The sequence below is a fragment of the Myripristis murdjan genome, chromosome 6, assembly GCF_902150065.1.
Source record: "Myripristis murdjan chromosome 6, fMyrMur1.1, whole genome shotgun sequence".
NCBI classification, from domain to species: domain Eukaryota; kingdom Metazoa; phylum Chordata; class Actinopteri; order Holocentriformes; family Holocentridae; genus Myripristis; species Myripristis murdjan.
This window is the reverse complement of record NC_043985.1, coordinates 13,950,459-13,977,664: the sequence shown is the minus strand read 5'-3', so window position 1 is coordinate 13,977,664 and position 27,206 is coordinate 13,950,459. Positions and strand designations below refer to the sequence as shown.

General features: G+C 40.7%; 1 protein-coding gene across 1 annotated transcript in view; it reads left to right on the top strand.

The window, feature by feature from the left end:
• LOC115361243 (A disintegrin and metalloproteinase with thrombospondin motifs 20) overlaps positions 1-22,911 on the top strand; it is an 83,899-nt gene extending 60,988 nt beyond the window's left edge. The window contains exons 29-39 of the mRNA XM_030054616.1: positions 12,371-12,538; positions 16,097-16,270; positions 17,140-17,310; positions 17,874-18,074; positions 18,307-18,436; positions 19,630-19,724; positions 19,826-19,920; positions 20,142-20,275; positions 21,804-21,895; positions 22,263-22,367; positions 22,696-22,911. Of these exons, the coding sequence (XP_029910476.1) occupies positions 12,371-12,538; positions 16,097-16,270; positions 17,140-17,310; positions 17,874-18,074; positions 18,307-18,436; positions 19,630-19,724; positions 19,826-19,920; positions 20,142-20,275; positions 21,804-21,895; positions 22,263-22,367; positions 22,696-22,785 (1,455 nt within the window). The 3' untranslated portion in view covers positions 22,786-22,911. The remainder of the gene's footprint in view (positions 1-12,370; positions 12,539-16,096; positions 16,271-17,139; positions 17,311-17,873; positions 18,075-18,306; positions 18,437-19,629; positions 19,725-19,825; positions 19,921-20,141; positions 20,276-21,803; positions 21,896-22,262; positions 22,368-22,695) is intronic.
• The last annotated feature ends 4,295 nt before the right edge of the window (positions 22,912-27,206 follow it).

Here is a 27,206-nt window from a genome sequence, read left to right as displayed (position 1 = left end):
ACCTATCAGTACCGTCAGTCGAGGTTATGGTTCAGCTGTTTTATTTTGGGCCTTCATCCCAAAGTCTTTTGGTACATTGTTCAACTTAATCGTCCATAAAAACTGAAGCACACAGATACCTCTTCCTTATGATATTGTAGCCATATGTTGCTGTTTCACTTTTTTTTTTTTTTGGCCAGTTTTTATATTTCTGAAGGATTTTTGTTCTTTTTTTTTTCCAAATGAAACTTATTTATTTGTTTACAACAGATGATTCATTGTTGCAGCTTTAATGTTTTGTTCCAGGTCAGACTGATGTAACACTTGACTTGAATTGTTTGTCATTATCCACATGTCATCTGAACACTGATCACTGGTCAGGGCCCTTTTGGTCTCTACAATAATGTGACAAGGGATCAAGATCACTGCTGCTAGGCTGTGACACACAGAGCACCGAGGCCAGCCTTCTGCTTTGGAGTGGCCTTTGCATTGCTGCATTGATTGCATCTTGAAATCATTTATATACATTTCCAGACTCTGGGTCCCCATTTGTTTTCTATTGCTGAAAATATTGTCAAGCATTTTAGCTCAAACTGTTTTGTGTATCACAGCCTTTAAAAGCCTTATGTAAATGGGGCCTGTTATTTGGTAGTAACCCTTAATTCTTAGCAGTTTACAGCATCACGTACAACTGCATCTTTATGGCTTATGGACTAGCCAATGCAGTATTACAGCCGAGACACCAGGCCCAATTTAGCCTCGCAACGAAAAGGAGCTGTGTTAAATGCTTTCATCTGTTATAGTTGTGGGGTCAGTTCAGAGTTTTAGTGTTCTCTGACTGCCTAGTAACATCCAAATCAATTTACAGCTCTCACATCTGTAGCTCAATGCAAGATCCACTGTCTTTGCCATATATGTGTATGTCCTGGACTCTTTGCTTTGAGACTATTCTGAGAGACAGGCAGATACTTTCCACTGGTTATGCAGCTTTGTAAATGCTCTCAAACAACTTGTGGCCAGTGTTAGAATGGGACTCTGCATCGCGCTTAGCACTCTGAATTAGATTTGTACTTATGGCAGCATGAAGGTATTCTGACACATACTTCAGGTGAAGTGTTGCATTTGGTTCTGTATTTATGTCTGGTATCCTCCCTGGTGAGGATGTCTGCAGTCTCCTTCTTTTGTTCCTCCATTTCTCTCGCTGTTTATGTCAAGCCCTCCCAAGATTCCCACTCCAACCAAGACTCCTCAGCCATGGCAGTTTCCCTTTTTCTAAGCCTGTGGTGCACAGTTGCCAAACTCCAGGGGGCAACTCTGCTTTATTTTGGATTTTTGGTTCGTTGTTGTTCTTTTTTTTTTTCTTAATTTTGGGTATTTATTTCATCCACATGCAGCAATACATAAACATGCTGAATTAGCTTTTCCCACTGTAAAGATTATTAAAGAAACATAAATGTGAAGTTTGTGTTGTTTCTCAATGCAATATTCCACTGATATACTTAGCAAGGACTTGTTCAAGGAAAGTTTTCATGGCAATGTAATTGCTGCATAACCTCAAAGTTTAGCATAATTTATGTCCAAGGTTATGAAGAGATAAATCTCACTGAGTGTTTCACCAAGACATAGCATTACATGATGGGGAAAAAATAAGACCCAGTACATCATATCATCAAATGGTAGCAGCCTACTAATTTATTGCTTTCACATGGAAGCTGGTATTTTTCTTCTTCTTTTTTAATGTTATGCACGTAATTCCTGTAGCCTAGTTATACTGTGAGATACTGTACATCAATCACCAACAGGTCAGACTGTGCATATCTCACTACTAAACTAAGATATGCTGCTAAGCCCTGTGCAAACTTACATAAACATAGAGCTCTGTATGTTTGTATACTCTACAGTATGTAACCCCCTGCGGTCAAATACTGCAATGCAAGGAACTCGAAAAAAAAAAAAAAAAAAAAAGGCTCGGCTTGCATGTCATTCTGTGGTATTTGTCCCGCTATTGGCTTCATTCCTTTGAGCAGTCTTTTTTAAATTATCATTGTTTAGTTCTGTCTTTGATGGCATGCTTAAAAGCATTTTCTGTATTACCTCTAGGCCCTCCCAAACAGCTGCACAGCGTAGTGTAAAACAGACTGCAGGCCTTTCAAATTTATACTGTGGGTTTTAGCATTTTATTATATGAGATCCCTAGAGAAAACATACACAGTCAAAATTAAACTTTGGCAGTGGGTGGCACATCTGTTTACAGTTGCATTAATGGAGCTCGCTGGAGTACCTTTGGCAGCAAACTGACAGGGTATTGCTAGAACAATAATTGGTATTAATCAGTCTTGGCAAACACTTTAGTCGAGCAGGTCCAAAATGAAGGCCTGAAAGCAGAGCATTTATTAACACTGTTGACTGATTAATATGTTCTTCTGTCTTATTGTCATGCCTTCTAAGGAAGAGATAATAATATGAGCTCAGATACTAAAACACACCTGGGTGAAAGTAATTACTTGATATTATCTAAGTTGGCTTGGTAACAGAGGAGAAGTCACTGAGTTTGACAAAATCTTTCATTTGCTTATACTGTATGGAGTTGATTAAACGTAAAGATGCGCCATATAGAACTGTTGAAGGTAGTTTTACACTTAATCACAGAATTTATTAGTGCATCAGCCCAGCAGTGATAACCATGTATCCCCAAGCAGATGTTTGCAGGAAAAACACGCATATTCAGTGTTAACTGTAGGTGCAGGACCAAAGCAGCAATGCAAAACCATGAGAGAAACAAAAGTCTGCATTAACTCTGAGGTCATGGTCTTTCACTTATAACCACATGGCGTCAACCATCAAATTAAAGTGTTTATCCCTCATTTTTTGTCAGTTTATTCTAGATGTCGTCACTTAAATCAACCCTCTGCAGTTTTGCATAGTGCACCTTTAAATACAAAGCCATTTTCTGAGCTGAAATGGCTTTGATCTGCGTGACATTGATCATAAATCTGAATTCAAAAGTGTTAGAAGCTTTGTTATCGATTACTGAAACATTGTGATGTAAGAAAAGTCCATATCAGTTGAAATTAGTGAAGTGGCAGGTTTATCAGGCGTCTGTGTTCGGTCTGAGGAGAGATGGAGGGACACGATTTTGGGCTCCTTTTATTGCATAACATTTCTCCTAGCCTCTGAGTATGTCTTACCTTGTGGTGTGGTGTCTTCTTTTGGCAGCAGTCAACATCATTTTTCTATGAACTGTAGAGAAACCCCTGCATTTGTGTACCGGTGATTACTCAAATCAGTAAATCATTTTATTCATGATGTAAAATGGTTCATTCAAATATATATCACATATGCTTTGTATTCTCTGAAAAGATTATTTGTGTTTTCGGCCCCCCTACCCCTACCCCCCACACACCACCCCTGTTGGAAATGAGTCAGCAGCTTGTTGATCACATAGTAACCACTATTTTTTTTTTTTTTTTCTTTTTTTTTTTTGAAGTTATAAGGCATTTTTGGTCCAAAAATTTCTTGTTTAATAATTATTTTCTTGAAATCAAACCTTAGCAGCATGATATTTTAACAACACTGAAATGTGCATTGCTTCTTGATAAATATTTGATCAAATAGCACACAATATTTTTAACATTTGTGCTCATTTACATAAAGACCAAGATGCATAAAATCAGTTTTACAGATTTCACAATTAAATTAATAATTCAGTTTATTGACAAAATCCTTTGAGGTCTTCGAGAGAATCTCCTCAGTCAAGAACAGACATGTTTTCCCCCAGCGCTGTTGTAGCGTCAGATGAGGTCTTCAATTTTGCAGTGAAATTGTTTTTAATGATAATTTGGAAACATTTTTCAAATGAGTGATAATTTGGAAACTCTTGAAATTAATGATAATCAAAGCAAAAACTTTACATAATGAAATTCAAAATTCTAAACACATTTCTCAGTTCAGAACAGTTTTTGAGATGATAAAAAAAATCACCAGACACAAAACAAGCATTTCACATTTATTGCACACAACATTTGAGTAGTCAGCAGTACAGCTTCACATAAATTAACAGGAATGTAAATATCATTAACTAATGATGATTGCCTTTAAAGTGACGTTGATGTTAGATGTGTGCAAAGAGCAACAATAACGCTGTGTGTGATGAATTGGCAACTACACCGCCATTTTAGTAATTTATGCCTGTTTGTTGCTAACAAAAACATACCATTTCCTGCCGAGAGCGGGGTTCCCATGGAGGGGGATTGTAGTTGAAGTGACTCTGAACTAAACATGCTGGTTCAAATGAAATCCACATGCACAACATTGACATACTTGACTTTGGCCTGAGGCCACTGGGCAGGAACATTCCCCAAACCTGTCACCCCGGGGTCAGTCGGTCGTGACATCACTGGGCTTGTGTTTCCTGAGTCTGCCCATATGCTGTGTCGCAAGCAACTGGAGCTGCGGCTGGAAAGATCCCCCTCGTCTTCACAATCATGGCTCTTGTCATGGCTTTAATTGAAACCTGAGTTGGGAGCTAACGTTACATTTGGGCGGTTAGGAATATTTTTTGTACCTGAAACCAGCAAAATGATGCAATTGATAATTTGTTGGTTAAAACGAAGTGGTATGGTTTGCAGAATTTGGCAGAACAGGAGACTGAAGCCTTAGCAGGCGCAGGACCAGATGCTGTGAGATGTTTTCTGGAGATTCAGAAGAGCTGAACTAAAGCATTGTTTTTACACCAGGAATGGAATCAATATCAGGTCTAGTAGATGGCTAAGATGAAGGAAATTTTATTACAACGTATTGTAATAAAATACTTCTTATGGTTATTTACTTTTCCTTACATTCGGGATCCAATCTGTTGCAAATCATTATTCTTTGGCCGTGGTTTTCATTGCTGAACACTAATATTAGCATGAATTTCTTATCCAGCTCTTATGTAAGCATCTTCAAGATGCATTATAATTTAGAGAGCGATTACAAGATAATACCACACCTCATTAAAAACAAATAACCAATTACATGTATCACATTCTATGATTTATGTTTTTCAGTTCCATACATGCATTGTTTTGTTGATAGATATGACATTTATTTTGTACATATGGCAGATAAAAATTGAGCCTCAGGAGCCACTTTCATGTAAACTAATGGGCTTCCTGGTTTTATGGACATCTGCTATCGAGCATGGTTGACGTCAAACGGAGTATGAAATATCGTCTGCCGTATTGTGGCTTGATGCAATGCACATTTGAGTCTCATTTAGAAGCAACTATTTATGCCGCCTCTAAAGGCAAAGACAAATATGCCCCATCTGAGGGAACGTGAGTGCGTCTCCAAACTGCAGCGAGTTTGTGTGGGGCAATGAAGAGAGGGTAGATGCTGTTTGCAGCCAATCCAGCTGGGGACAGATGAAATGAAATGAAATGAGAAGAGACGGGGTGTGAAAGTCTGGAAGCATTTAGCTCGGGCTATCCCCAGCTCAGTGAATGATCGGGAACATGGCCTTACGTTGACACAGCGAGAGAGCGTCTGCTTTTCCTCAACTGGTTGGTGAGGCATTTTAGAGTATTCTTGAGCCTCTAGGGTCACTTCTCAGACACCACTTAAATGTATATTCTTGTCACATGAGGCTACCACTGCAGACACGATGGGGCCTGGTCCTGTTTGGGCCTGTCAATGCTATCAAGTTAATGGAGTGAACCAGAGTTTCTGAAATTCACCACAAAGAGTTTTTTCTCCCCCCCTCTTATGGTACTATTGGAGAGACAGTGATAAATTGTGTGGCCCAGAAAATTGTTCTAACCAGCTCTAAGTAACAGGGTGTCTCATAATTTATCTCAGCTCTGACTTGCTGCTGCTGTTTGCAAACACTTTAAAAGATACCTCCATTCAAAGGAAAAGCCCTCCCTTGAATATTTTTACACTGTTATATATCATCAAATTTGGGGTGCTCAGTGCATTCCTTCACTTATTTTGCGAAGTGTAACAATTTACTTTTTTGATGTACCAGCTGCATCTACTCCACTTCTACCTCAGCTGGTGGTTTCCAACGTATTCAAAAGTAGATTTTCTTTTCAATATTATTTCTGTATTATTTTCACAATGCATTTACAGAACCTCATAACCCTCTGAAACCATTTAAAGAGTGCACTGACCTGCTTGTAGAACCACTCTGCTACACAAATGTACTTACCACTGTCGGATTAGACATTTTGGCTTTGCTAACCAAAGAAAGCAGATGTCTTGCTTGCACTTGTTTCACAGAGCCTGAAGACGTAGCTATACCGCTTTTACATCAAACCCAATTGAAAGTGGATTCTGTGATCATTTATTCTACTGTTAGGAACACAGCATGTGGCCAATTGTATTTTAGAAAAGAAAAACCTTCATAGAAATGTAGTGGAGAGAAAAGTGCGATATTTGTCTTTGAAATGTGGTGGAGTAAAAGTCAGAAGTATCAAAAAAAAAAAAAAAAAAAAAAACGCAAATACTCAATTAAAGGCAGATAAAGTACAGATATTTGAAAAATGTACAGTACCATCAGAGGTGAAATGTACTTTCTGTCCACCACTAGCTGTACACAAGAAAATGTGGGAGCTGATAGAAAACAGTGCTGCGATATGTAATGGATGGTTATTCAAATTACAAAAAAAAATACCAGAGAGGGAGTTGTAGTTCATACGCTACCAACAACAAATTCATATAGACACAGCTGTGGCGGCATTGCTTTATGGTCACTGAGGAGGGGATTGGTGTCTATGCTGCTTCTGCAATGGATTTCTCTCTGTGTAACTGTTGAACGGCCGTGCAAAATGTTGACACAGACACACACCAAAATCGTGACCTGATGTCACCTTGTCTGTCTTCAGCCAGTTATCTGTGGGAATAAGGAAGCATTAGCTTTGCATTGTGTTAGTATGGGAGGGGGCTGTTAGCTGTTAGCTGTCAGCCATTGCTTAGAAAGCAGCCATTCTAAAAAAAAAAAAAAAAATTAAAAACGCGCTGCTGGTGCATTGTGTTATAGATGCACCAAGCAAAACTTGTTGATTGATAGGGATACCTCACAGGATTCTCTTGCTTTTTTGTTTTTTGCTTTTTTGCACCTCAGATTTGAATGCAAAGTCAAGACTCTCTTACGTCTTGGAGCTTTGCCACACGAGCTGTGTGCGAGCTGAGGCAGGCCGGTTGCAGTGATAGATTGGAAAGGCAGCTGGGGAACATTTAAAAGGAAGAGGGAGTTAAGACTTGGAACTTGGACTGTGTCAAAGGTCACCGCTTTAGAACTTCATGCCTGATCTGCTATTTTTATTCTTCAAGTTCTGACATTACTCAAGCTCTGTTTTATTTATTTATTTATTTATTCATTCATTCATTCTACACTTTCTGGCATCTCCACTAAACTGCAGAGTCATATTCAACTGGGCAGTGCTGGTTTGTTTCAGTTGCACATGGTAATGGAAAAAGCTCCCAGTGGTATGTTTAGACAGATGGAAAAATTAGGCTGTTTTGTCATTCCATGTTGACTTATGGTTGCTCAGTGTATCTTTTCTGAGTGGTGTTGACTTAAAAGGAAACTGTGTGGAAGAAACTCTATATACCCCCTCTGCCAGCTGTTTATTTAACTCTTAAGAGATGGCAAAGTCATAGTATGGGATGGAGTGCAGACTCTTGCCATTCAGTTTAGTTTGCTATTCAGAGTCATTGGCAAAAGCTGCAGCCTCAGTTGCTGATAATGTATCAGAAACTGTCAGAAACTTAAAATAATTTCCACATTATAACTCCCAGTTAGCACCACCCTGAAACTGCACACTGCACGTTATATCTTTACTGTAAAACAGAATTTGTTCATAACCTGTTTCATTTTTGTTAAATCTTTGAAGCATTTGCTATGGTAGCACATTGGATTGGGTATGGACCAGGTTTGACTCTGTGAGACAAGTTGGACATATGTCATCAGTGTTAGGAGTTTAGACTGCTCCTGTACGTGGTTTCAAACAAGTCTAGGTGGCTATTTTGGCCTGATGTATAAAAGATCTATGACTCCTGACATTCCTCTGCCCCAGCTCTTACCAGCTGTTCCCATGTTGACAACATGTGTTGTTTTGGCTTCTGTCTTTGAAACTTCCCTACAAAACACAACCTTGAACAGAAAAAGCAGCCTGTATGTCTTAGTCCTTCTCTGACTTCTTCTCTTTTTTCCGCTTTCTCTATAAACGTGAGCATATTCCAAGCACTGACGAATGCAATACTGATATAAACTAGAACAATATCACTTTCTTAAAGTACATCAGCTTCTCTGCTATCATTTGCCCTGGCTTGATAAGGTGTGCATCCATAATATTCTGCATCTTACATTACAATTTGTGCAAAGGTGCGGTTGACCCTACAAGCCAGATAGCAGCTTTTGAGCCATTACATAGAATGGACAACATGGAGTTAAGGGTAGAAAAAACTGCAGACTTCTCTTCACCCAGACTTTACTTGCAAGTATGTTCTTGCTCCAGATCTGCACTGAGCTCCTTTGAAGAGTCAGTGTAAGTACGGTTACCATATGCTTGGTATTACCATCCACTTGCATTGTGAGCGTGCCGCAATGTGATCGGAATTCGACCTTGGCACTCGCACATTCTAAGATATGGTGTTACTTAGAGCCAGTAAATATAGGATAGATGGAGCAACACTCCTTTGTGGTTGCAGAAATGCCTCAGGGTATTAGAGCTTCTTTACACCCAACAATACATCTTTGTTCTGACATGAAAAGCAAAAATCAATTTAAAAGCTCAAATCTGAAGCAGTACCTGCAGTACAACAACATACACCAGCATATATAATATGAATGTTAAGACAAAGTCAGCTTATCTAGCATTACACTGATGGGAGAGACTAAATTGACATACTGGACGTACATAACCACCTTGCCTGCCTCTGATTGGCTAGTAATCATTGCCTTCACTTGTTAGGGTGGTTAAGGTTTGGTAAAGCGTTAAGGTTGGGTTGGGGTTAGGGTTAGCCAATCAGAAGCAGAGTAGGGGCGGATCTTCCCAGGCAGTATGCAGGTCCGTACATCCAGTATGTCAGTTTAGTCTCTCCCTGGCACTGATCTGGACAAAAGAAGAACTGATATTTTGTCAGAACTCACATGAAGCATGAGCTCTTTTGTAAATTGTACATTCATCATAAAAGTATAAACATAAAAGTTCTAAATTCAAATCCTGTGACTATCACCAAACAAAAACGCATCCAGTTACAGTTCTCACAGTAAGAAAAAAAAAGCAGCCTGCACACACTGTTTGCACCCACAGTAAACAGCAATAAAGAAATAATCCCTCTTTAAACACAGAGGACTTTTGATCTAATCCAGAGTTGTTAGTTGCATTTGTGGAATTCCCCGTCTCTCTGTGAGGTACAGTACTGTGTCTGTTTTGATTGCCATATTGGCTGAGTGACAGAAAATTTTAACACTAGCCAAGATTCTCTCCTGTACGTAACTGTTTCCATGTGTCCTATTGGCTTACCTGTTCACAGTAAAAAGAGGGTGGGGCCATCTTGAGGGTGCTGTCTGCCAGTCCTAGACAAAGACCCTGGTTCTCAACAAGCAAAAAGAAGAAGAAATGAAAAGGGAAAATAGCGAAAAGTAGCAAATTTTGATGCACACCAGTCTAATTAATTTTTTTTAAATTTATTGATCGATTGATTCTCAATTTCAGTGAAATCAGCCGCAAACACTCCAAGTTGTCGTAGAGTTCTTAAGTCCCAAACAATGTAGAATAATTGTGAATTAGCCAGATTTGGTTTGGCACTCAATTACGTGAACTGTTCCCTGACCCATAAAACACCAGCAAATCAGGAATGCTGCTTGTGGGCACCAAGCAAACAATACATAAGAGCTGCCCAGCTGTTGGGTATGGCTTTAAGGTGCCTAATATGTCTTATCTCTTTCTCTGCAGTACTTCTGCTCTGCTTGGAGAATCACGTTAAACAAAAGTAGTAGTTAAATTGGCGGTTTTCAGCACTGTGCCAAACTCAAGGAAAACGTGTCATTCCATCTTACAAAATTCCATATTATGCCCAGATGAAGCTCATAGGATTATGCTAGATTTAACCCACCTAATCATGTGAAATTAATTGCTGTTACAGCTTGGAGCGCAAATCTGTCTCAAGAGACTTTAATTTCCCATGTGACTCATTCTTTTACATACTTCTTTTCTCAAGGTCTTTATGTCTTTATGTTGTAGTGACCTGGAGACTATTTCCCCCTTATTTAAATGATATTCACCTTTGTCACTGGAATCACACAACACAACTTATACAAAAGTGCAGACAAAGTACATCTAGTGTTACTGGAGATATAGGACACCCAATACTATCAAGCCACAGCATGAACCTTGCAGTTTCCAGCACCTCATAATTAATACAGCATCCAGCTCTTAAAATATATGTAGACATCTATTTTACATTTTCCAAATGCAGGCGCCACTATCTTTCTAAGTACAAGAGAAAAAAGCAGCTTGGCAGCAGGCTTGTATCAGCTGAAGTTTGGTAAGTGGAATAGTCTTACCTGAGTGAGTGCTGGTGAGTGAAGTAACCCAGCCGTAGAGCGGTGAGGCAGAGGTCTCTGAGTCCTTGCCCTTCTCTTGCTCTCAGAGGTGAAGCTGTCCTCTGGTCCCACGCACTGTGCCAGTTTTCAGTGCTCAGCGTTACCAACCCTGATTAACTAATGGCTGACAGATGAGGCTGGCAGGGTAGAGGGAGGAGCACACCATCGTATAACGTCTTTTCTCCCAATGTTAAACAGCAGATACAGTTCAGCCGGGGAGCACAGCCCGTATGGCTGTGATTTCCTTTCTTCCTTGCTTTTTTTTCTTTCTCTCGTTTTTTTCCTCCTTCTTTTACAGCAGTAAGGAGGGGCTAGCCCCCTCCTTATCCCCCCAACATGTTTGCCTGTCTCTGGTCTTGTCTGAGGTAGAGGCAGTTCTGTTATCATTTTTGAGTGAGTGTGCAGTGGGTATGTGAATCTGCCGTCCTCAGGATCAGTCAGTCAGCTCTAGCCCAGCTTTGATGTTTCCCGTCAGCTGAACCAGCCCTGTCTTTAAAATGCCTCGGTAATTACAATGCATATGATGCATGTGTGTGCAGTGTCAACTACTGCCCACAACACACTAAAGAAGAAAAGGAAGGAGGTGACTCTTGTCTGAAAGGTTCAAATGGGTACTCCAAAGGAGTGCACTCACCTATAAGTACTCCTCAGACCTTGAGCAGTAGAATATTTTCCTCGGTTTGCATGGAAATACTGTCTCTTAGCTCACAGAACTTGAAGATAACCGATTAGAAGAGAAGAAATAATGCTTTTCCTCCATAGTCGTGTAGTCTGAAGTATGTTGAGCACAAGTGTGCCATGAGCACGCAGATAAATGCATGTGTTTGGTGTTATGCAACATTCTGAGATCATAATTAGAGGACAATGCAATATTATGCTTATTATCTGGACTGGAAAATATGCTAAGACAAAATGTAACTCGCCCCATCTTGGGTATTCAATTCCAGCACCCCTTTTCGGAGTGGCTTTGTGCAGGGGCGCTCACTCGTCGAGCAGAAATAGCTGGCACCCTAATTGCTGTCTGGCCTCATGAGGACGGAAGACTCTAGAATATTTTCATCTACCGTCTCAGGCAAAGGCCTTTTTCAGTGCTTTCATCAGGGTCTCTGGTTTTATTCATTATGTTTTTCTTCTTCGTCGTCTCCTTCTTCTTCTCTCTGGCTTTCCTGAAGCTTTTCTAGGTTCCTTATTGGAACCAGATGATTGTCTAGCCACGCTCATGCATCCAGGTTTTCCTCTGAATCTTCTGTTCCTCTTGCCCCTGCCCCTACCGTTCACAGGGTCTTTAAAAGCAATCCCTTTGTTTACGGGTTAAATAGCTGGCTGCATTCCACCAGTGTGAGTGTTTGACAAAGGTTTTAAAAAAAAATCCATTTGATTTGTTAAGTGCGAATTTGTTTACAGTGTGTTCACTTGGCCATGAGATGCTACAAGTAGGTTTCTGGGTGCACCCTGCGCTCTTCTCCTGAGGAACAAATATGCACATTATGCCGAGTAGAAAACCTTATTGTACTGCCATGTTTATGTCCATAGCTTTACTGACTCTCCCTATCTTGAGGTCTAGTTTTGTTTCTACAGACAGTGAACAAAATTCAGTATAGTTTAACACAACTTAACAGAATATGCTATTTTACTTGTGAAACTGCACTGCATTACCTGAATAAAACGGTTACATTATCATGAGTCATTAGTAGAAGTATAAACTTCAATAGGACTGTGCTATCAGTGGCCTCTTGCCTCTTCTCCTGCTTCTAACAAACCCTCCATCTCTCTGTTTGTCTCTCTCTCTCTGTGCAGTGTTCAGTCAGCTGTGGTCGGGGAACCAAGCAGCGGGAGATAGCCTGTGTTTATCAGAACCAAACCCAAATAGAGGAAGAGCACTGCAGCCATCTGTCACGGCCCCGGACACAGAAGGCCTGTCGGGCCAGAGGATGCCCCAGTTGGAAGGCCAACAGGTGGAGGGAGGTATGTGTGCTTTTGGCTGTCCCTGCTGGCTCACAAAATATCCTGAGCCCCTCAAGGACCCTGCTAACTGTAACTGCTAGCAGCTGAGACGCCAGTACAAATACAGCCAAAAACTTCCCAGAGCTTGCAGATGTAGGACATGTACACACCAAGCACCTGTCCAATCACCAATCAGTTTACACATGTTGAAGAGCAATGTGCCATTTCCTCCTGTGTGAGCTAAACACCACGGGCTGGATTTACACAACTGTTTATGCAACACGCTTGACCTGTGTACTTGAGGATTAAAATGTTAAGGAAAAAAAGTTCAGAAAATTTCAGTTTTTGCAGTGTTAGGAGGAGGGTTGTCTTTGGAAGCAAGATCAGATATAACATTGAGCTTGTATCGGGCTTTATTTTAACCCAACTGCAGCTAAGAAAATTTTGACGCAACCCAACCTGCCAAGCAGAACAAAATGCTAAACCCAACCCCAAGAGAAGCCTGAGAAAACTTTCTCACAACCTGGCCACCAGGTTAAATAAACCATATATAATGTAGAAATGTATCTCTAGGCTACTCATTAAAGGTTGAAATGGATGGAAAATCTAAATTTAACATCAGGCTGTATCAGTCAAATCTTTCAATTCAAAATTAAATTTAAATGCTACTTAAACAAATTCTTTCATCAATCCATGCTGAGACAAGACAGATTTTTAGTCCTATTTTTCTTTGCCTTCCATGTGTTGTTTTGACTTGCTCCAGTTGTTGTCTTTGCCGTATGTTGACATGCAGCGTCAAACACTTTTGGCGCAAAGTAAATTCACACAGCACATACATGCAGTATTCATTAAACATTAAAATAAACAAAAAGCAAACGCAAAAATATGAAAGACCTGAAACCTGAAGCTAAAAACCTGACCTGACAAGAAAACTTTAGATTCTGTTGGGTTTGGGAAACCGTCTCATATTCTAGTGAATTTTCAACCCAATACAGGATGACATGCAAAAGCTTATCCATGCCACTCACTTTCATTTGACTGGATGACCTGACAATTATTCTGTAGCCAAAAAGCATAGCAAGTTAACTTACTGGACAAAATACACACAGAGATCAAGAGCTCTGACTTTGCCATTGCCAAGCGAGCTCTCCCATACAGATGAAAGCATGGTGTTAAGAATGACAAATGTCCCTAGGCACAGCAGGTTTCTGTAGCATTGTAGACTGGCGCAACCAGACACTGGCAGGGCAAAGGCCATGCACAAGAGAGTCACCAGGGGGGTGAAGTCACAGTCACGGTGGAGCCGACCACACAGCTCTGATGTCTGCTACCGAGCGGCTACTCATGCAGCCAGTAACACATTTTTGATCCTAAGTCACTGGGCCAGGGCACGGCCCAGCAGGCAGCACGGGGAGAGAGATGTCAAAACCAAAAATTTATCACAAGTGGAGAGAGCAGACTGAGTGGGGAGAAGTTTTGTCATGCTCTGACAAGTTATCCACAGCAGCAAGTATCTGTCTGGAAACACAGTTCACACAGAGAGCTTGCATTCTTTGTATCTCAGTGAGTAATGTATGGAAATACTTCATGAGCTGTAGGCATTTTTGGAGATAGAATATTCTCAAAAAAAAAATCTCTCCATGTCCTGTATAAAATGTCATGTCTCCTCATCGCCCTACTTAGAGGTGTGAAATCCCAAAGGGTCCATAAAGACCCACCTCTGTCTCCCCTCATGAGACTTCTGCCACTCCCTAGCCTTTGAGGGCCTCCTTCTCCCTCTCACTCTCCCTTGCTGGTGTCTGGAAGCAATCATCTTCCTTCACATACCACCAGTAACCATGAAATCCTCAACTAGAGCATAAAGACATGTTTTATATCTTAACATCCATGCCTGTGACAACTTTGGAAACCTCAGCGCCCACCGTTTAGGCTATTCCACAGCTACTCAGCCCTCTCAGTCACCTCTGACTGGGGTGTAATGGGCAACGGGGTAGTGGACCTGAGGGAAATTCAGCCTTATGGGGTGGGATATCCTGCACTAAGTACTCCAGGGACACAAGAATAGGTATTTACTTTTTACTGGCTGCTTGTAATGTTGATGAGACATTATTTTCACTCATTCTGTCAAGTTATTGTATGTAATTCTTGGTAAGAGCTTCAGCTGAAGAGCTAAGCGTAAATGTATATGTATTATGAAGTGATATGGTTTTGGTTCACCCCTACTTATATCACTTTTAGCATGCAGGGTTTACTTTTTTTGTACTGGGTTCTACTTACATGGTTTACATTTTTTATTTCACTTGCAGATCTAATACAAATTATCATGATTTGTTTGTAATTTTAGCATATTACAAGGCTAAAACTTGACAATGAGTTTAGGATCGTGTACCTAAAATGTAGGGATTCTCCTGTATCATCACAACTACATAGGTCATTGGAGGCAAAGCTGATAATTACACGGGACTGTTGCAGGGATCAGAACACAGAACAGGGATTAAAATGCTGGTTAACTGGTTTATACTAAGCTCAAGTCCCAAATGGTAGTTCAGTTAAGTGAAAAAGGAGTAGAACAGACCTTTGACGTCTGCTTTTATCCACTCACTTCTCCACTATCTCCACAATCTCCACTATTGTTTTAAAATCTCTACTTCTCCTCTCTCCAGAAAAAAAAACCCCAAAAAACACTTATATTGCAGATCGCCAGGCAGCTAAAGTCTGGAGCTACTCAACACTAAAATGGAAATCTCCTCATTTTTCATCTACACTTGTAGGTCATCTCTAACAAGGAAAACCATAACTCTTTTGCAGGGAGATTAGAATCAAATTTCGTAAGCCATGACAGTGAACAGCAGCCACAGCTGTCCTAATAGCAGTTTCTGTTGTAATGCTTTGCAGGATATTGGGAAATTAGCCTCTTTTTGATTTATGTTCGTTCAAGGTCAAAATACATCTACTGTATTTTGCTCTCTTTTTAAATTTGTGGGCTTAAACATCGACATTTAGCAATACACTATACACTAATGAGAGATAAATAACACACATATATATGTATGTTTCTGGAAACTTGATACTTACTGTTTGCTCCAAGGGCATTATACTGTAAATATCAGGGCAGGCAGTAGGGGCATTACAATGAAATCAGCCTGATCAGCTCAAGCACTGCGGAGTGCTTCCTCAGCATGCAGGTACACTACTCAAAGGACATCAGAGAGATGTATGAGATAGACCTGTGTGTGACCCCAGCTTTGCAGCTCACAAAGACGCGACAAACTGGATTTAGATTTTAGTACATTGTTAAGTAGCATCAAAGCAGCAACTGTGAGATTGCAGACCAAACAAGGCACATTCTGTAATATTGTCCAACTGAGGCCAGCTGGATGGGGAAAATGGGCATATCCCCAACTAAAATGCCCCCCGCAATAAAAGTTGACATTGATTAAGTACACTGATAGTGCGTCCTTGAAGAAGGGGAGTTTTGGAGGAAGGCTGAGAACACAAGAAGAAACATGGATGAGAAATTTTCTTTTGTTGCCTAGCTGTCATTCTGATGAGTCTGCTTTTTTGTTTTGGTGGTGCTAGTGCTCTGCCACCTGTGGAGTCGGAGTCCAGAACCGAGACGTGTACTGTAGGCTGAAGGGCACAGGACGGGTGCGAGAGGAGCTGTGCGATGCTCGAACACGTCCCGCCAATGTCCAACCGTGCCAAACTGCAGAATGCACCCATTACACTTGGATTGCTGGTGAATGGCAAGAAGTAAGCAGAGATTCTTTCTCTTTCGCTCTTTCTTACTCCCCTCTCCCTCCCTCTTGCCCTCGCAGTGTGAGGTACCCATGTTAAATCATCTTATTAGTGTTTTTATTGGTGTTTTTATCGTCTCACAAGATCTCTCTCCACCATTAGAGATGGAGGACCTGTGCTGAAGGTAGAACTGTGTTCTTTTGTCAAATATGAGGGCTTTTCTGATAACCATCATTATCAAAACCTCAGAATGCTGATGGCCATCAGCCCTTTTGTCTTGTTGAGTATTATCACTCTTCTGTGTCACGCTAGCAGACTCTTTCTTTCATGTCCCCTTCTTTGTCCTTAAAAGTGAAGCATGAAAGAGGAGCACCATGTAAGGACTTTGTACTGAAGGAGTTTTTGCAGGGTTAAGACTCCCATGTTGCCAGTACAACCTACTGTTTTTCAATTTGTTTTTTCAGTTTCAATGAATTCAAAGCAATTTTCATGAACTCCAGAGACATGCAAGACATACAAGTCAGTGTACTGGCTGATATGAAGTTATTTTAACATAACTGTCCCTGTCATTATTTTTGATTGCTCCTATGAAAAAAAGGCCACTAAATGTACCTGCACCCCAACGCAGTAGCAAGAAAAGTCGAGAAAATAGTACCCACACATTGATTGATTGCTCCTGCAAACCATCACTGAACTGTTACTGTTGTTCTTGAGAGACAATGGAGTAACTGTCATACAGCACTGAATTTTACATTAACTGTATTTGTGAAAAAACTGAGAGCTCCCTATGTGTCGTTGCTGAAAGTACAACACTGCCCCCTCTGCTTCTCACCAGGCATTGAACAGTTCTCCAATCTTACTGATGTGTTTGGTCTTCTTTGTAGTGTAATGCAACCTGTGGGGAAGGCACGCAAGCCAGGGAGGTGGGCTGTGTGGGCCCAGGGATGACACCCGTCCAGAGGGACTACTGTGAGCCCTCATCTCAGCCTCCCTCACAGCAGCCCTGCAGTGGAGCGCCATGCTACTACATGTGGATGACAGGGGAATGGTCACAGGTAGGGATAAAATGAGAAATGAATGCTCTATTACAGTATAGTTTATTATACTTTAATATTGATTATAGTTAAAAATGAAAAAAAAATTGCCTTGGCTTAATAATATGCACATATGTGACATGAAAGAGGGAAAAGTATCAGATAATAGACTCCAGTTGAAGGAATGTTTTATATTTCTATTTTAAGCCCTTTTTCTTCCATAGAGATTTGTAAGAGAATTGTTTTTTTTTTTTTTTTTTTTTAGTTTTAAAGTATATACAGTATATATTAATTATATACCATTTTGGATTAGTTTTTTTTTTTTTTTAAATATTCTTATATAGTTTTGAATTTTTTTTTTTTTTTTTAAACTTTGTGATAAATAACTGGATAAATAAATAAATAAATAAATATGAATCTGCCCCTCCTGAAGAAAAAGCTATTTTTATATAAATATTTTTGAAAGAAATTTAGGGACATGATGTGTTTTGGTTTCAGTGGGTTAATAAGTTCAGTGCACAGAAGCTGTAATAAAGTGTATGTGTATGTATGTGTGTGTGTGTGTGTGTGTGTGTGTGTCACAGTGCTCTGCCAGCTGTGGTGTGGGCTACCAGCAGCGTATAGTCTCCTGCTCAGTGATGCCCTCCTCCCAGGCCTCGCGTCCATATGCTGCCCGGTCCTCTGCCAGCACCCACTGCCCTGAACCACACCCTCCTGGCACCCGCCAGTGCCTCCTCAGGGACTGCTCACACACAGCCTACTGGAAAGTTGGTCCGTGGAGCAAGGTGTGTGTGTGAACCTGAAATTCTTGTGAGAAATCCTCTGTGCCTAATCGTCGATTTCACAAAGCATTTTGACAACTTGTGTATTTTACGGTTCTGCCAATAAATCCCATTTGTGGATTTGGATCTGGCTGCAGCTTATTGTTAATCGGTTTGTATCCACTGAAATGTTACTGACAGTGTGTGTTGGTGTGGTGTGCATGTGTGCGTGTGTGTGTGTGTGCGTGTACACCAGTGCTCCCAGACATGTGGTGCAGGGGTGATGGAGCGCAGGGTTGAGTGTCTGACCTCAAAAGGCCATCCGTCCAAACACTGCCGTCCAACAGACAGACCCGAGTCTCAAGCTGCATGTCAAGAGAGAGAATGTGAGTCAAGCAGATTCTCTTCTCTTCTCTTCTCTTCTCTTCTCTTCTCTTCTCTTCTCTTCTCTTCTCTTCTCTTCTCTTCTCTTCTCTTCTCTTCTCTTCTCTTCTCTTCTCTTCTCTTCTCTTCTCTTTTCTCTTCTCTGCCCTGAGGGTTTGTTTGGCTATTGAGTTAAGTATATAACTCACAGTCTAGCACCTTTGCCAACTTTTCTGATGCATGTAGTTCTTACTGCCGAACAGGAATGTGTAGAGTAATGGTATTAAATTGACTGTGCTGTATATGGCAGCCAAGTCCACATCTGATTGTGTTTATACAAAGTCAACTTGTTGCTTTATTTTAACACATTGGGCAGAACAGGAACCTCCACTTACAGCTTGTCGGGGTCATTACCCCATGAAGCAATAAATAGACAGTCAGCAGTTTTCTACAGATTGTGACATGGCCAGTCTCTGGAAAGTGTGCTGGGGCTGAAGCTGCCCTCACTGCCGACTTGCATGTCGAACCCAGCAGCGGGCCAGAGTTTGCAGGTTCACTCTTCACATGTGAGATGTTTAGACACAGCCCCGAGGTTTGCACTGGCGCGTTGGGCCATTAGTTGGCTTGTGCCAAGTCAGGCACTGGTGAAATTAAAATGATATGCCCAGGTGACGAGCAGTTCAACAGTCAAATATTAATGCTAATCAGCTAATCAGAGCAGTCTGGCCTCCACAGCACTCACTGACAACAGATAAGGCAACAAAAATAAACAGACATTTCTCTTGTTTTGATTGTTTTTTCTTTTATTTGTTTTTCAAAAGTAGGTTAATTTTCATCAAGCAGTATTACCAGTTTTGTATCTGCCTACTATCAACCTAATCCTAACCCTAACAGAAAGTTGATGCTAAGTTTAAAGTTAAATGAAGTTGTATTGATACTAAGCTGGGTATTTACATAGGACAGGTTGCTATGAAGCATCTGCATTGACTCAATGGTGAAACACAACTTATACAAAGTTGATAATAAGTTGAATATTAACATTGGACAGTCAAAATAAAGTGTGACCATTACATATTACCAATTTCAAAAGTTCTGGCAGGTCTTCCTGGAAAAGATTTGTGTTCCAGTGGATAATGTTTTCTGTTCCGTGCTGTTGCACTTTTCCAGCAGCAGCACTAAAACCTCTCCCTCCCTCCCTTCATACTTCTTCCCCCAGGCCAGTTGTTCACGTCCTGCCGAGAGGTCCAGATGAGGCAGGGTGTGAGAATGGATGGGGAATACTATCTCAAAGTCAAGTCCCGCATCCTACAGGTGTGTCTGCGCTGTCAGTATTACTCACACACACATCGTGGCTCAACCTCAACCATTCCCGCAGGGTCTCATCTGTTGCCTCAATGTGTTTGATTTACTAGATTTACTGTGCTGAGATGCAGACTGATTTCCCAAAGGAGTATGTGACCTTGCGCAGCGGTCAGACAGATAACTACTCCGAGGTGTATGGATACAGGTGTGTATAACCCAGTGATGACTGATATCCACATGAGCTGTGACTTAATTACCAAATGTGGTCTCACCTGGGGATTGAAATAGGAAGTTTTATTGTGCTGCACGTAACACAGCACTTTTTGAAAGTAAAAGTAAAAATAAGTCCGTGCTTTTAGGATTATGCAGATTGTATTCTCTCATTACATGTGCTGAATTTTAATATGTAATATTTTTAACACAAAGGTTGCTGAACCCTTTTGAATGCCCGTATAATGGCAGCCGAAGACAGGACTGCGACTGTAGGAATGACTACTCTGCAGCAGGATACACGCTTTTCCACAAAGTTCGTCTGGACCTGGGCTCCCTGAGGATAATGAGTGAGAAATTACTGTGTGATTGCCTGACACTGTCTACCGCAGTGAGACCACACATCAGTGTTTTTTTAACCTCCACAACTTTGCCCTGTAGCACTTAATAAACTTAATAAAGCCATTTTTTTGGTTGCGCTCTCAAATCAAAATAATGGCCTTTCAGCCGTGTTCAAATCACTAAGCAGGGAATTGAAACTGGGCCTCTCGACACAAACACGTGAACACATGAATAAAGGAATGCTTGTGTGCACACAGAGTACACACATGCGTGCCTGATTTCAGGCTCAAAGAGTCATAATAGGATGTTGCCCCACGCATCTTTTCTTTGGCCTGTATACACATCAAGATGTGAAGATACACGCGCACACACACACACACACACACACACACACACACACACACACACACACACACACACATATACACACATCTTTAGGCCATATTCCTCCTCTCATTACAATAGTCAACCCCACCTTCCCTGTTGTGTCCAAGTATGCCTTTGATTAGAGCTCACATGTGGATTAGTGGTAATGATGCCGAGTGTGTCTGTGTGTGTTTGTATGTGCGCATGTGTGTATGACTGCTTGCATGCTAGAGGGCTAGTGTGTGAGCGTGAATGTGTTTGATACTGATGTGCATGCATACATGGGTATTTGTGCTTGCATGCAAGCGGCTGAATAAGTTTGTTTCTGTGTACGTGTGTGCGTGTGTGTGTGTGTGTGTGTGTGTGTGTGTGTGTAGAGGGGAACTTGGCCTAACACTCAGTAGAGCCCACACAGTCATTCTCCCATCCTCTTTGTCTGGTCTGAGACAGCACATGCTCCCACCCTGCCTCTGCATGGTACTCATTTGGCTTTCAGGCAGCTTGACGAGAGCGAGAGGGGAGAGAAAAGAGAGAGAAAATAATGAGTTCAAGATGAAGGAACAATTATGAAGAGGTGCTGCTTCAGCTTGTCTTGCGCTTCTCATAAACTTCATCATCGTCTCATGCAGGCAGCGTGAAGGGAGGGCAGGGAAAACACCACAGGTCACAGTTATCATGTGTGAAATGCACGATAAAAAGTGATGTCGTGTAAATGGGAAGAACTACAGTAAAAAGTTTTCTCATTTTTAAAGAACTGAACAGAAATTAGGCATATTCAATTCAATATGTGAAAGAAAGCTGATTCACATACACGACTGCATGATTGCACATTCATTTTCAATCATGTCCTCGTAGATTGGATATCCTGCAGGAACCTTTTTGTTATTGCAAAAGGCTTCCAGGAAGAGAATACATCTGGTTGGATATGATAAAAAAGAGAATTGATGTCAATACTGCACTCAGATTTAAGTACTTCAGACTGTATTTATGTTGCTCCACTAGTGCTTTCACAATTAGTTGATTAATCAAAAATTCATTCAGTATTTTGATAACTGATTTGGTTATTTGACTGAGTAAAAATGCCAAATATTTTCCCATTGTAAATAATCATTAGAGTCCGGCTTATACTGTGCATTGTGACTGATGATTTGTATCTTTGCTGTTCACCAGCCACAGACCTCCAGTTTTCCCAGACCCTTCTTGGTCGACCTGTGCCCTTTGCTACAGCGGGAGACTGTTATAGTGCAGCCAAGTGTCCACAGGTAAGCAAATTACTGTACACTGTGGCCTCACAGTAAAGTGTCAGGTGTTTTGTGCCACATGTGAGTGGGCAGCACTAACCTGAAGGTCAAAGAAGAGACCTTGTTACTATGTGGTTACTATGTGGAAAATGTCTAAAGGAGAGGACTAAGTAATGCATTCCTTCTAAAACTACACAATGTGGCCATGAACAAAGTACTGACTACCAACTACTCCATAGGAATGGTCACACAGTACAAGGGCCACCCAGCTCTCTTCCGCTTCTATTCCCCCAGAAATGTGCTTCAAATAATACTCTAATGGACTGTTGGTCAACTTGCATGGTTAAATAGCAGTTAAGAAGCAGCTCAATCTGATTTGTGTTCACAGGGCCAGTTCAGCATCAATCTGATTGGGACTGGTCTGAAAGTGGCTGAGGCCACCAAGTGGACGTCTCAGGGCAACTATGTTTCAGTCAAAGTCCACAGATCTGAGGTAAGAAGTGAACAGCAGATTATTTTCATGTCTTTTTCTGTGTCTTGCTGTTGAGGAATGGATTGTTTTAAAATGTAAAGTTACCAGGGCTGTAATTTGGCTGTCAAGTTACTGGGGTCCCACTGTGCCTCCCATTGAGTCTTGATCAGTGTTGGAGTGACATTGTTGAGATTGTTGGCACATCTGAATCGCCATGTTGTATTTCTGCCTGAGTCACTGAGGAGGAATCCCCAGTGGCATTTAGTACTGTACGCTCAGACTTTTTCTCCATGTGAAAGCTGCTGTCTTTGCCCACTCCTTTTCCTTTTTCATTTGTCTCTGTCTGTAGGATGGAACAAGAATTTACGGTCGCTGTGGTGGTTTCTGTGGGAAGTGCATTCCCCAGGCTCACAACGGCCTGCTCGTCCAAGTCCAGTGAGGGCCGTGCAGGGACCAAAAATCTAGATCCAACCTGATCACAGTAGTGACCCAGGAACATGTGATAATGGTGATTTCGTGGGACCCTGTGTACTTCATCTGTGAATGTGGACTAGGAACATCTAACAGTGCTCATCCTACAGTAAAATCATCCCGTCCCAAATGGCAGCTAGAAAATACGGACTGCAGGACAGATTGTACTGTACTGCATGTCCGAGTGGGGTTCTTCATCCAATCTGCTAACTCTGAAGACGAGCCAGCTATTTTTGCCTGTCCACAGTGTTCTGATGACTACCAAATGCATCTGCGCATTGGAATCTAAAAGAGTTTTTTTTTTTTTTTTTTTTAACTCTGACACAGTCAAGTATTTTCAGCTTCATACAAAGGGACACAATAATCCATTTAATGGTGCAACGATGGGAAAACGTCTACACATAACAAAACCTTAGCAGACTATCCTCTCTCATCAAGTGAGAGATTCTCATCTTATAAAAGCAACATTTGCTTGTGGTACTCTGTGAAATGAACAAAAAAAATGTGCATCCCATTAGCAAAATAATTTGTCATGCAATACTGTAAGTGAAAGTAATCAAATTGTATGCAAATTCCATGGTACGTAAAGATTTAAATTTACAGCTTGTGGCATTTACTTTCGCAAATCCAGACGGGCTTTCAATGGGTGAATTGGTAAAATAAGTGAATATTTGTTTGTAACCTTTATTGCGAACATCTCGTAATAAAGAAATGACAGGACATTTTCGATTGTATGTAAGGGATGATTGTCTGGAATGTTCTTTGCCTTATGTGCCATGTAAGCCACAGGGAGGATACAGTTCAAAATACTTAAAAACTGAAAGACATATTTGTTGAGATTGTGACTACTGAATGAACTACACTGCAGATTCTGTGTCCTGATATGAATTTTAGGCTCAAGATTTAGCAAAGAATGAGCTAGTAACCAGTTGTTTGGTCCTTGTGGATGTTTTTAAGTGATATCCTGCCAGACTTGCCTTATCTTAGAGGTCAAAGTTGAGGGGTTGTGAGCCTTTAGAACCACTAGAAATGACTGTAGTTCTCACTGAGATGTATTTCTAGAGTCTGTCCAATTTTGTCAGATATGTTATAGTACTACTGAAAACTGCATGGACAGAGTCGGCTGAACAGGCACAACTCTGTCAGAGAGACAGAAAACAAAAAAACGAAACGAAAATCGAAATATTTTTTGTATCTGTTAAACTATTAGTATTATTTTTCTTGCTTTTTTTCATTTATGAAGTCATGAGGTTAAAGGACAAGTTCTCATCTGTTACACAGTGGCACAGTATCAGGTGTGATGTCTCTCTTCACATCCTCCATTGTTCATTGTTCATTGTTTCTTCTTCTTGGGCCTAGGTACCTGCAACCCCCTACCTCTCACAAGCATCCATACTCTACTGAGATGTATTGTTCTATATTTATGCTTGACCATATTTATTCTGTAATGATTTGTAGATATGTTCTGTGTTTTAAGATACAATGACTACTATTGATAGAGAAGCCATTGTCTGCTTTTTTTGTCCTTTGTCTGCATTGCTGGAAAGGTATAAGCCTACCTTTTGTAGTGCATAACCACTAACATTAAAAGAGGATCTTTTGAATGGTGCTTTTTAACTACTGGAATTACCTCTAATCTTGAGAAGGAAAACACTGGTTTTGGATCTGATACTAGCTGTGGTCTGACAAGGTTTGGCGTACATTTCTGCAGATCTCCTCCAGAATGATGCCCAAATTACCATGTCTGTTGAGCATTTTGTGGTCCTCTTATTAATGTATAGCTGAAAAGCTAGCTGCAAGGCTGCCAGATGTATCAGTTAGACCACGACATGAGGAAATCCGCCCCTTGAGTGCTTCTGTCATTATGAATGACTCTCACTATGACCACTACTGCAGCTTGGCAGATCAAGCAACCTAACACGCTGGCACGCTGATGTAAAGCTTTAACCAAAGTTACTAGATAGATGCAGATTAGATTCTTTTCTGAGACAATGCAGCTTCTTTTGATTTAAGGAATGGCTGAACAGTGAAAAGGAAAAAAAAACGTACAAAAGTCAATGAGCAGCTAGAAAACATTTGGTCGTCATTCATTTTTATGATGGTCAATTGTGCTATGAGGTCTGTATCAGAAATTTAAAGAATACTTGATGCACTATGTGCCATAAATTTTGTAGAAAAGTAATCCTGCTTTTTTTTTTTTTTTTTTTTTGTAATAACAGTTAAGATTTGTAACTTATAATATATGTGTATTTTTTAATATTCATACTTGAAGTGTAAACAGTGTGCTGAATATCAAATGGGCATTGGTACTAAATAAAGACAATGTGCTTGTTTGCCATGCTTTATCCAAAGATGTTTTAAGAATCATATGTAACTACAGTATGTGTGTAGCCTGTATGAAAAGAGGAATGATTGATGCTGGTGCTATGGTTACTAATTGTACCAACACTGTATGTTTTGCTACTTTACTAACACTGTAAAAAAGTAAGCAGTAATAAAATATTTTAATGTTTTTCAGCTGACTCACACATTGATTCCTTTGTGTATTCATTTCTGTAATCAGGTGGAGAAAAATGTACATGATTACAGTAAAGAGGGACAATGAAGCAAAAATATGTTTAGTGACTTTGCTCTCACCATATCGGTCTTAAATGAAGAAAGGCAGCAGGTCAGCACTGGCTGGGTGGCTTTTCCTGCCAGGTTGTGGGTCCATGTGGATCCACTTAGCGGTGCAGGTTGCATTTCCACAACATGTCTTTCTTGAGTTCAGTCCCACTAAAAGACGCACAAACACAGCAGATGCTTTTAGCCCATTTCTCACTAAAGTGCACAAATTCTTGCATTCTTGAAACAGCTGGAGCCGTCAACTATCCAGTGACTCAAATTGTTATGTCAGTTCATAGAATGAGGTAAGTTTTAAGTAGGGCTTTGAAAACCTCACCAAGAGCCAAAGAATGCCATTTTTGAGGAGTTATGTCACCAAAAATGACTTGGTAATGAGGACGCAGGTACTTTGGCAGGGGGTGAGCTGTTTATGTACGAGCCACTTTTGCAGGGCTCATTGCGCAGAGATAGCTTTGTACGTTAAATGAAAACAGATACTACAGCCCCTGAAGAACTACTTTGATTCCACGCCAGAAGCCTGCCTTGGTTCCCAAAATCTAATCTACGGATTTGGAAGAGTTTTGAGGCACGACAACAATCCCCCCTCAAAAACAGATTTCTAGTGAAACCAAGCTGTGCAGAGGTCCTTCCAGGCTCTCCAGGCTATGAAGAAATTAGAAAAGAAAAAAAAAAAAAAAAAACTTGCCTGGCCTGCTTGCTTTGAGCAGAGACCAGATATCTTTAAGGACTGAGCTGAAAAATACGAAAGTGCACTGAGGATCCGCATAAATGTTTACCATGAATGACAGTCTGCTTTGAGAAAATAGCATTGGCATTCCACTGTGCTCTGCCGTGCTGCAGCCTCACTCTAAAGACTGGCTATCCTGATTCAAACCGCTGTGCAGTGGATGAATGGGTTTGCACTGATGATTAAAAAAGGCACAAACTACATTTTTATTGTTAAATTTGCAATATTTGATGAAAGGTTAGGTTAGGTTTTTGGAAAATTCTTACACAGTGCTGAAATTGTATCCAGTAGCTTTGCCTTTGTTGATCACAATTTGTCTACGATGCTACCTCAGCCATTAAAATCTACCTATATTTATTTCACAGCTCCAGTAAGAGAATATCTGCCAGTTGAAATGCAATCACTGTACCTTTCAACACACCTCAGTATACCGTCACATTACAGGGATTGTGACAGTAGATTATATACCAAGAGGTAAACATCTAACACTGCATATTTTGCCTCTTTTGATTTTGTGTTGTTCCTCCTTGTACCCCAGAGGCATTTCTTTTCTTGAACTGAGCAACCAGCGACCCCTAGTGTATCAAACAAGGTCCAATGTTTGTATCATACACTGTTCCTCTCAGGAGTTCCCCAAGTGACTGAGGTGAGTTTAAGTGCCGTGTGGGCTATGGTCACTCCTCTTTGATAGGCTTTTGTTCTCAATGGGGCAGTAATTATGTTGTATAGCATTTTGGATAAAAGCATCCACCAGAGGATATATGCTATGATAGATATATTCATTCACCTTTTCTGACAGTATGTGGCCTGCAGAGAGCCCACCAACCCAACCCCGTAACAATATGAACTGTAATGGACACACTGTTAAAGAAACCACCGAAGAGCAGTGTTTAAGGTTTAGCTTTTAGCTTTTCTCTAGAGAGAGACAAAATATGTCAGATTACCGCTTACAGGCTCTGATATAGCATAGTATATAGAGTAAAGCAATTATAGATTAGATCCTAACATTGGTAGTTTGCACAGCTTTTTAGTTTGTG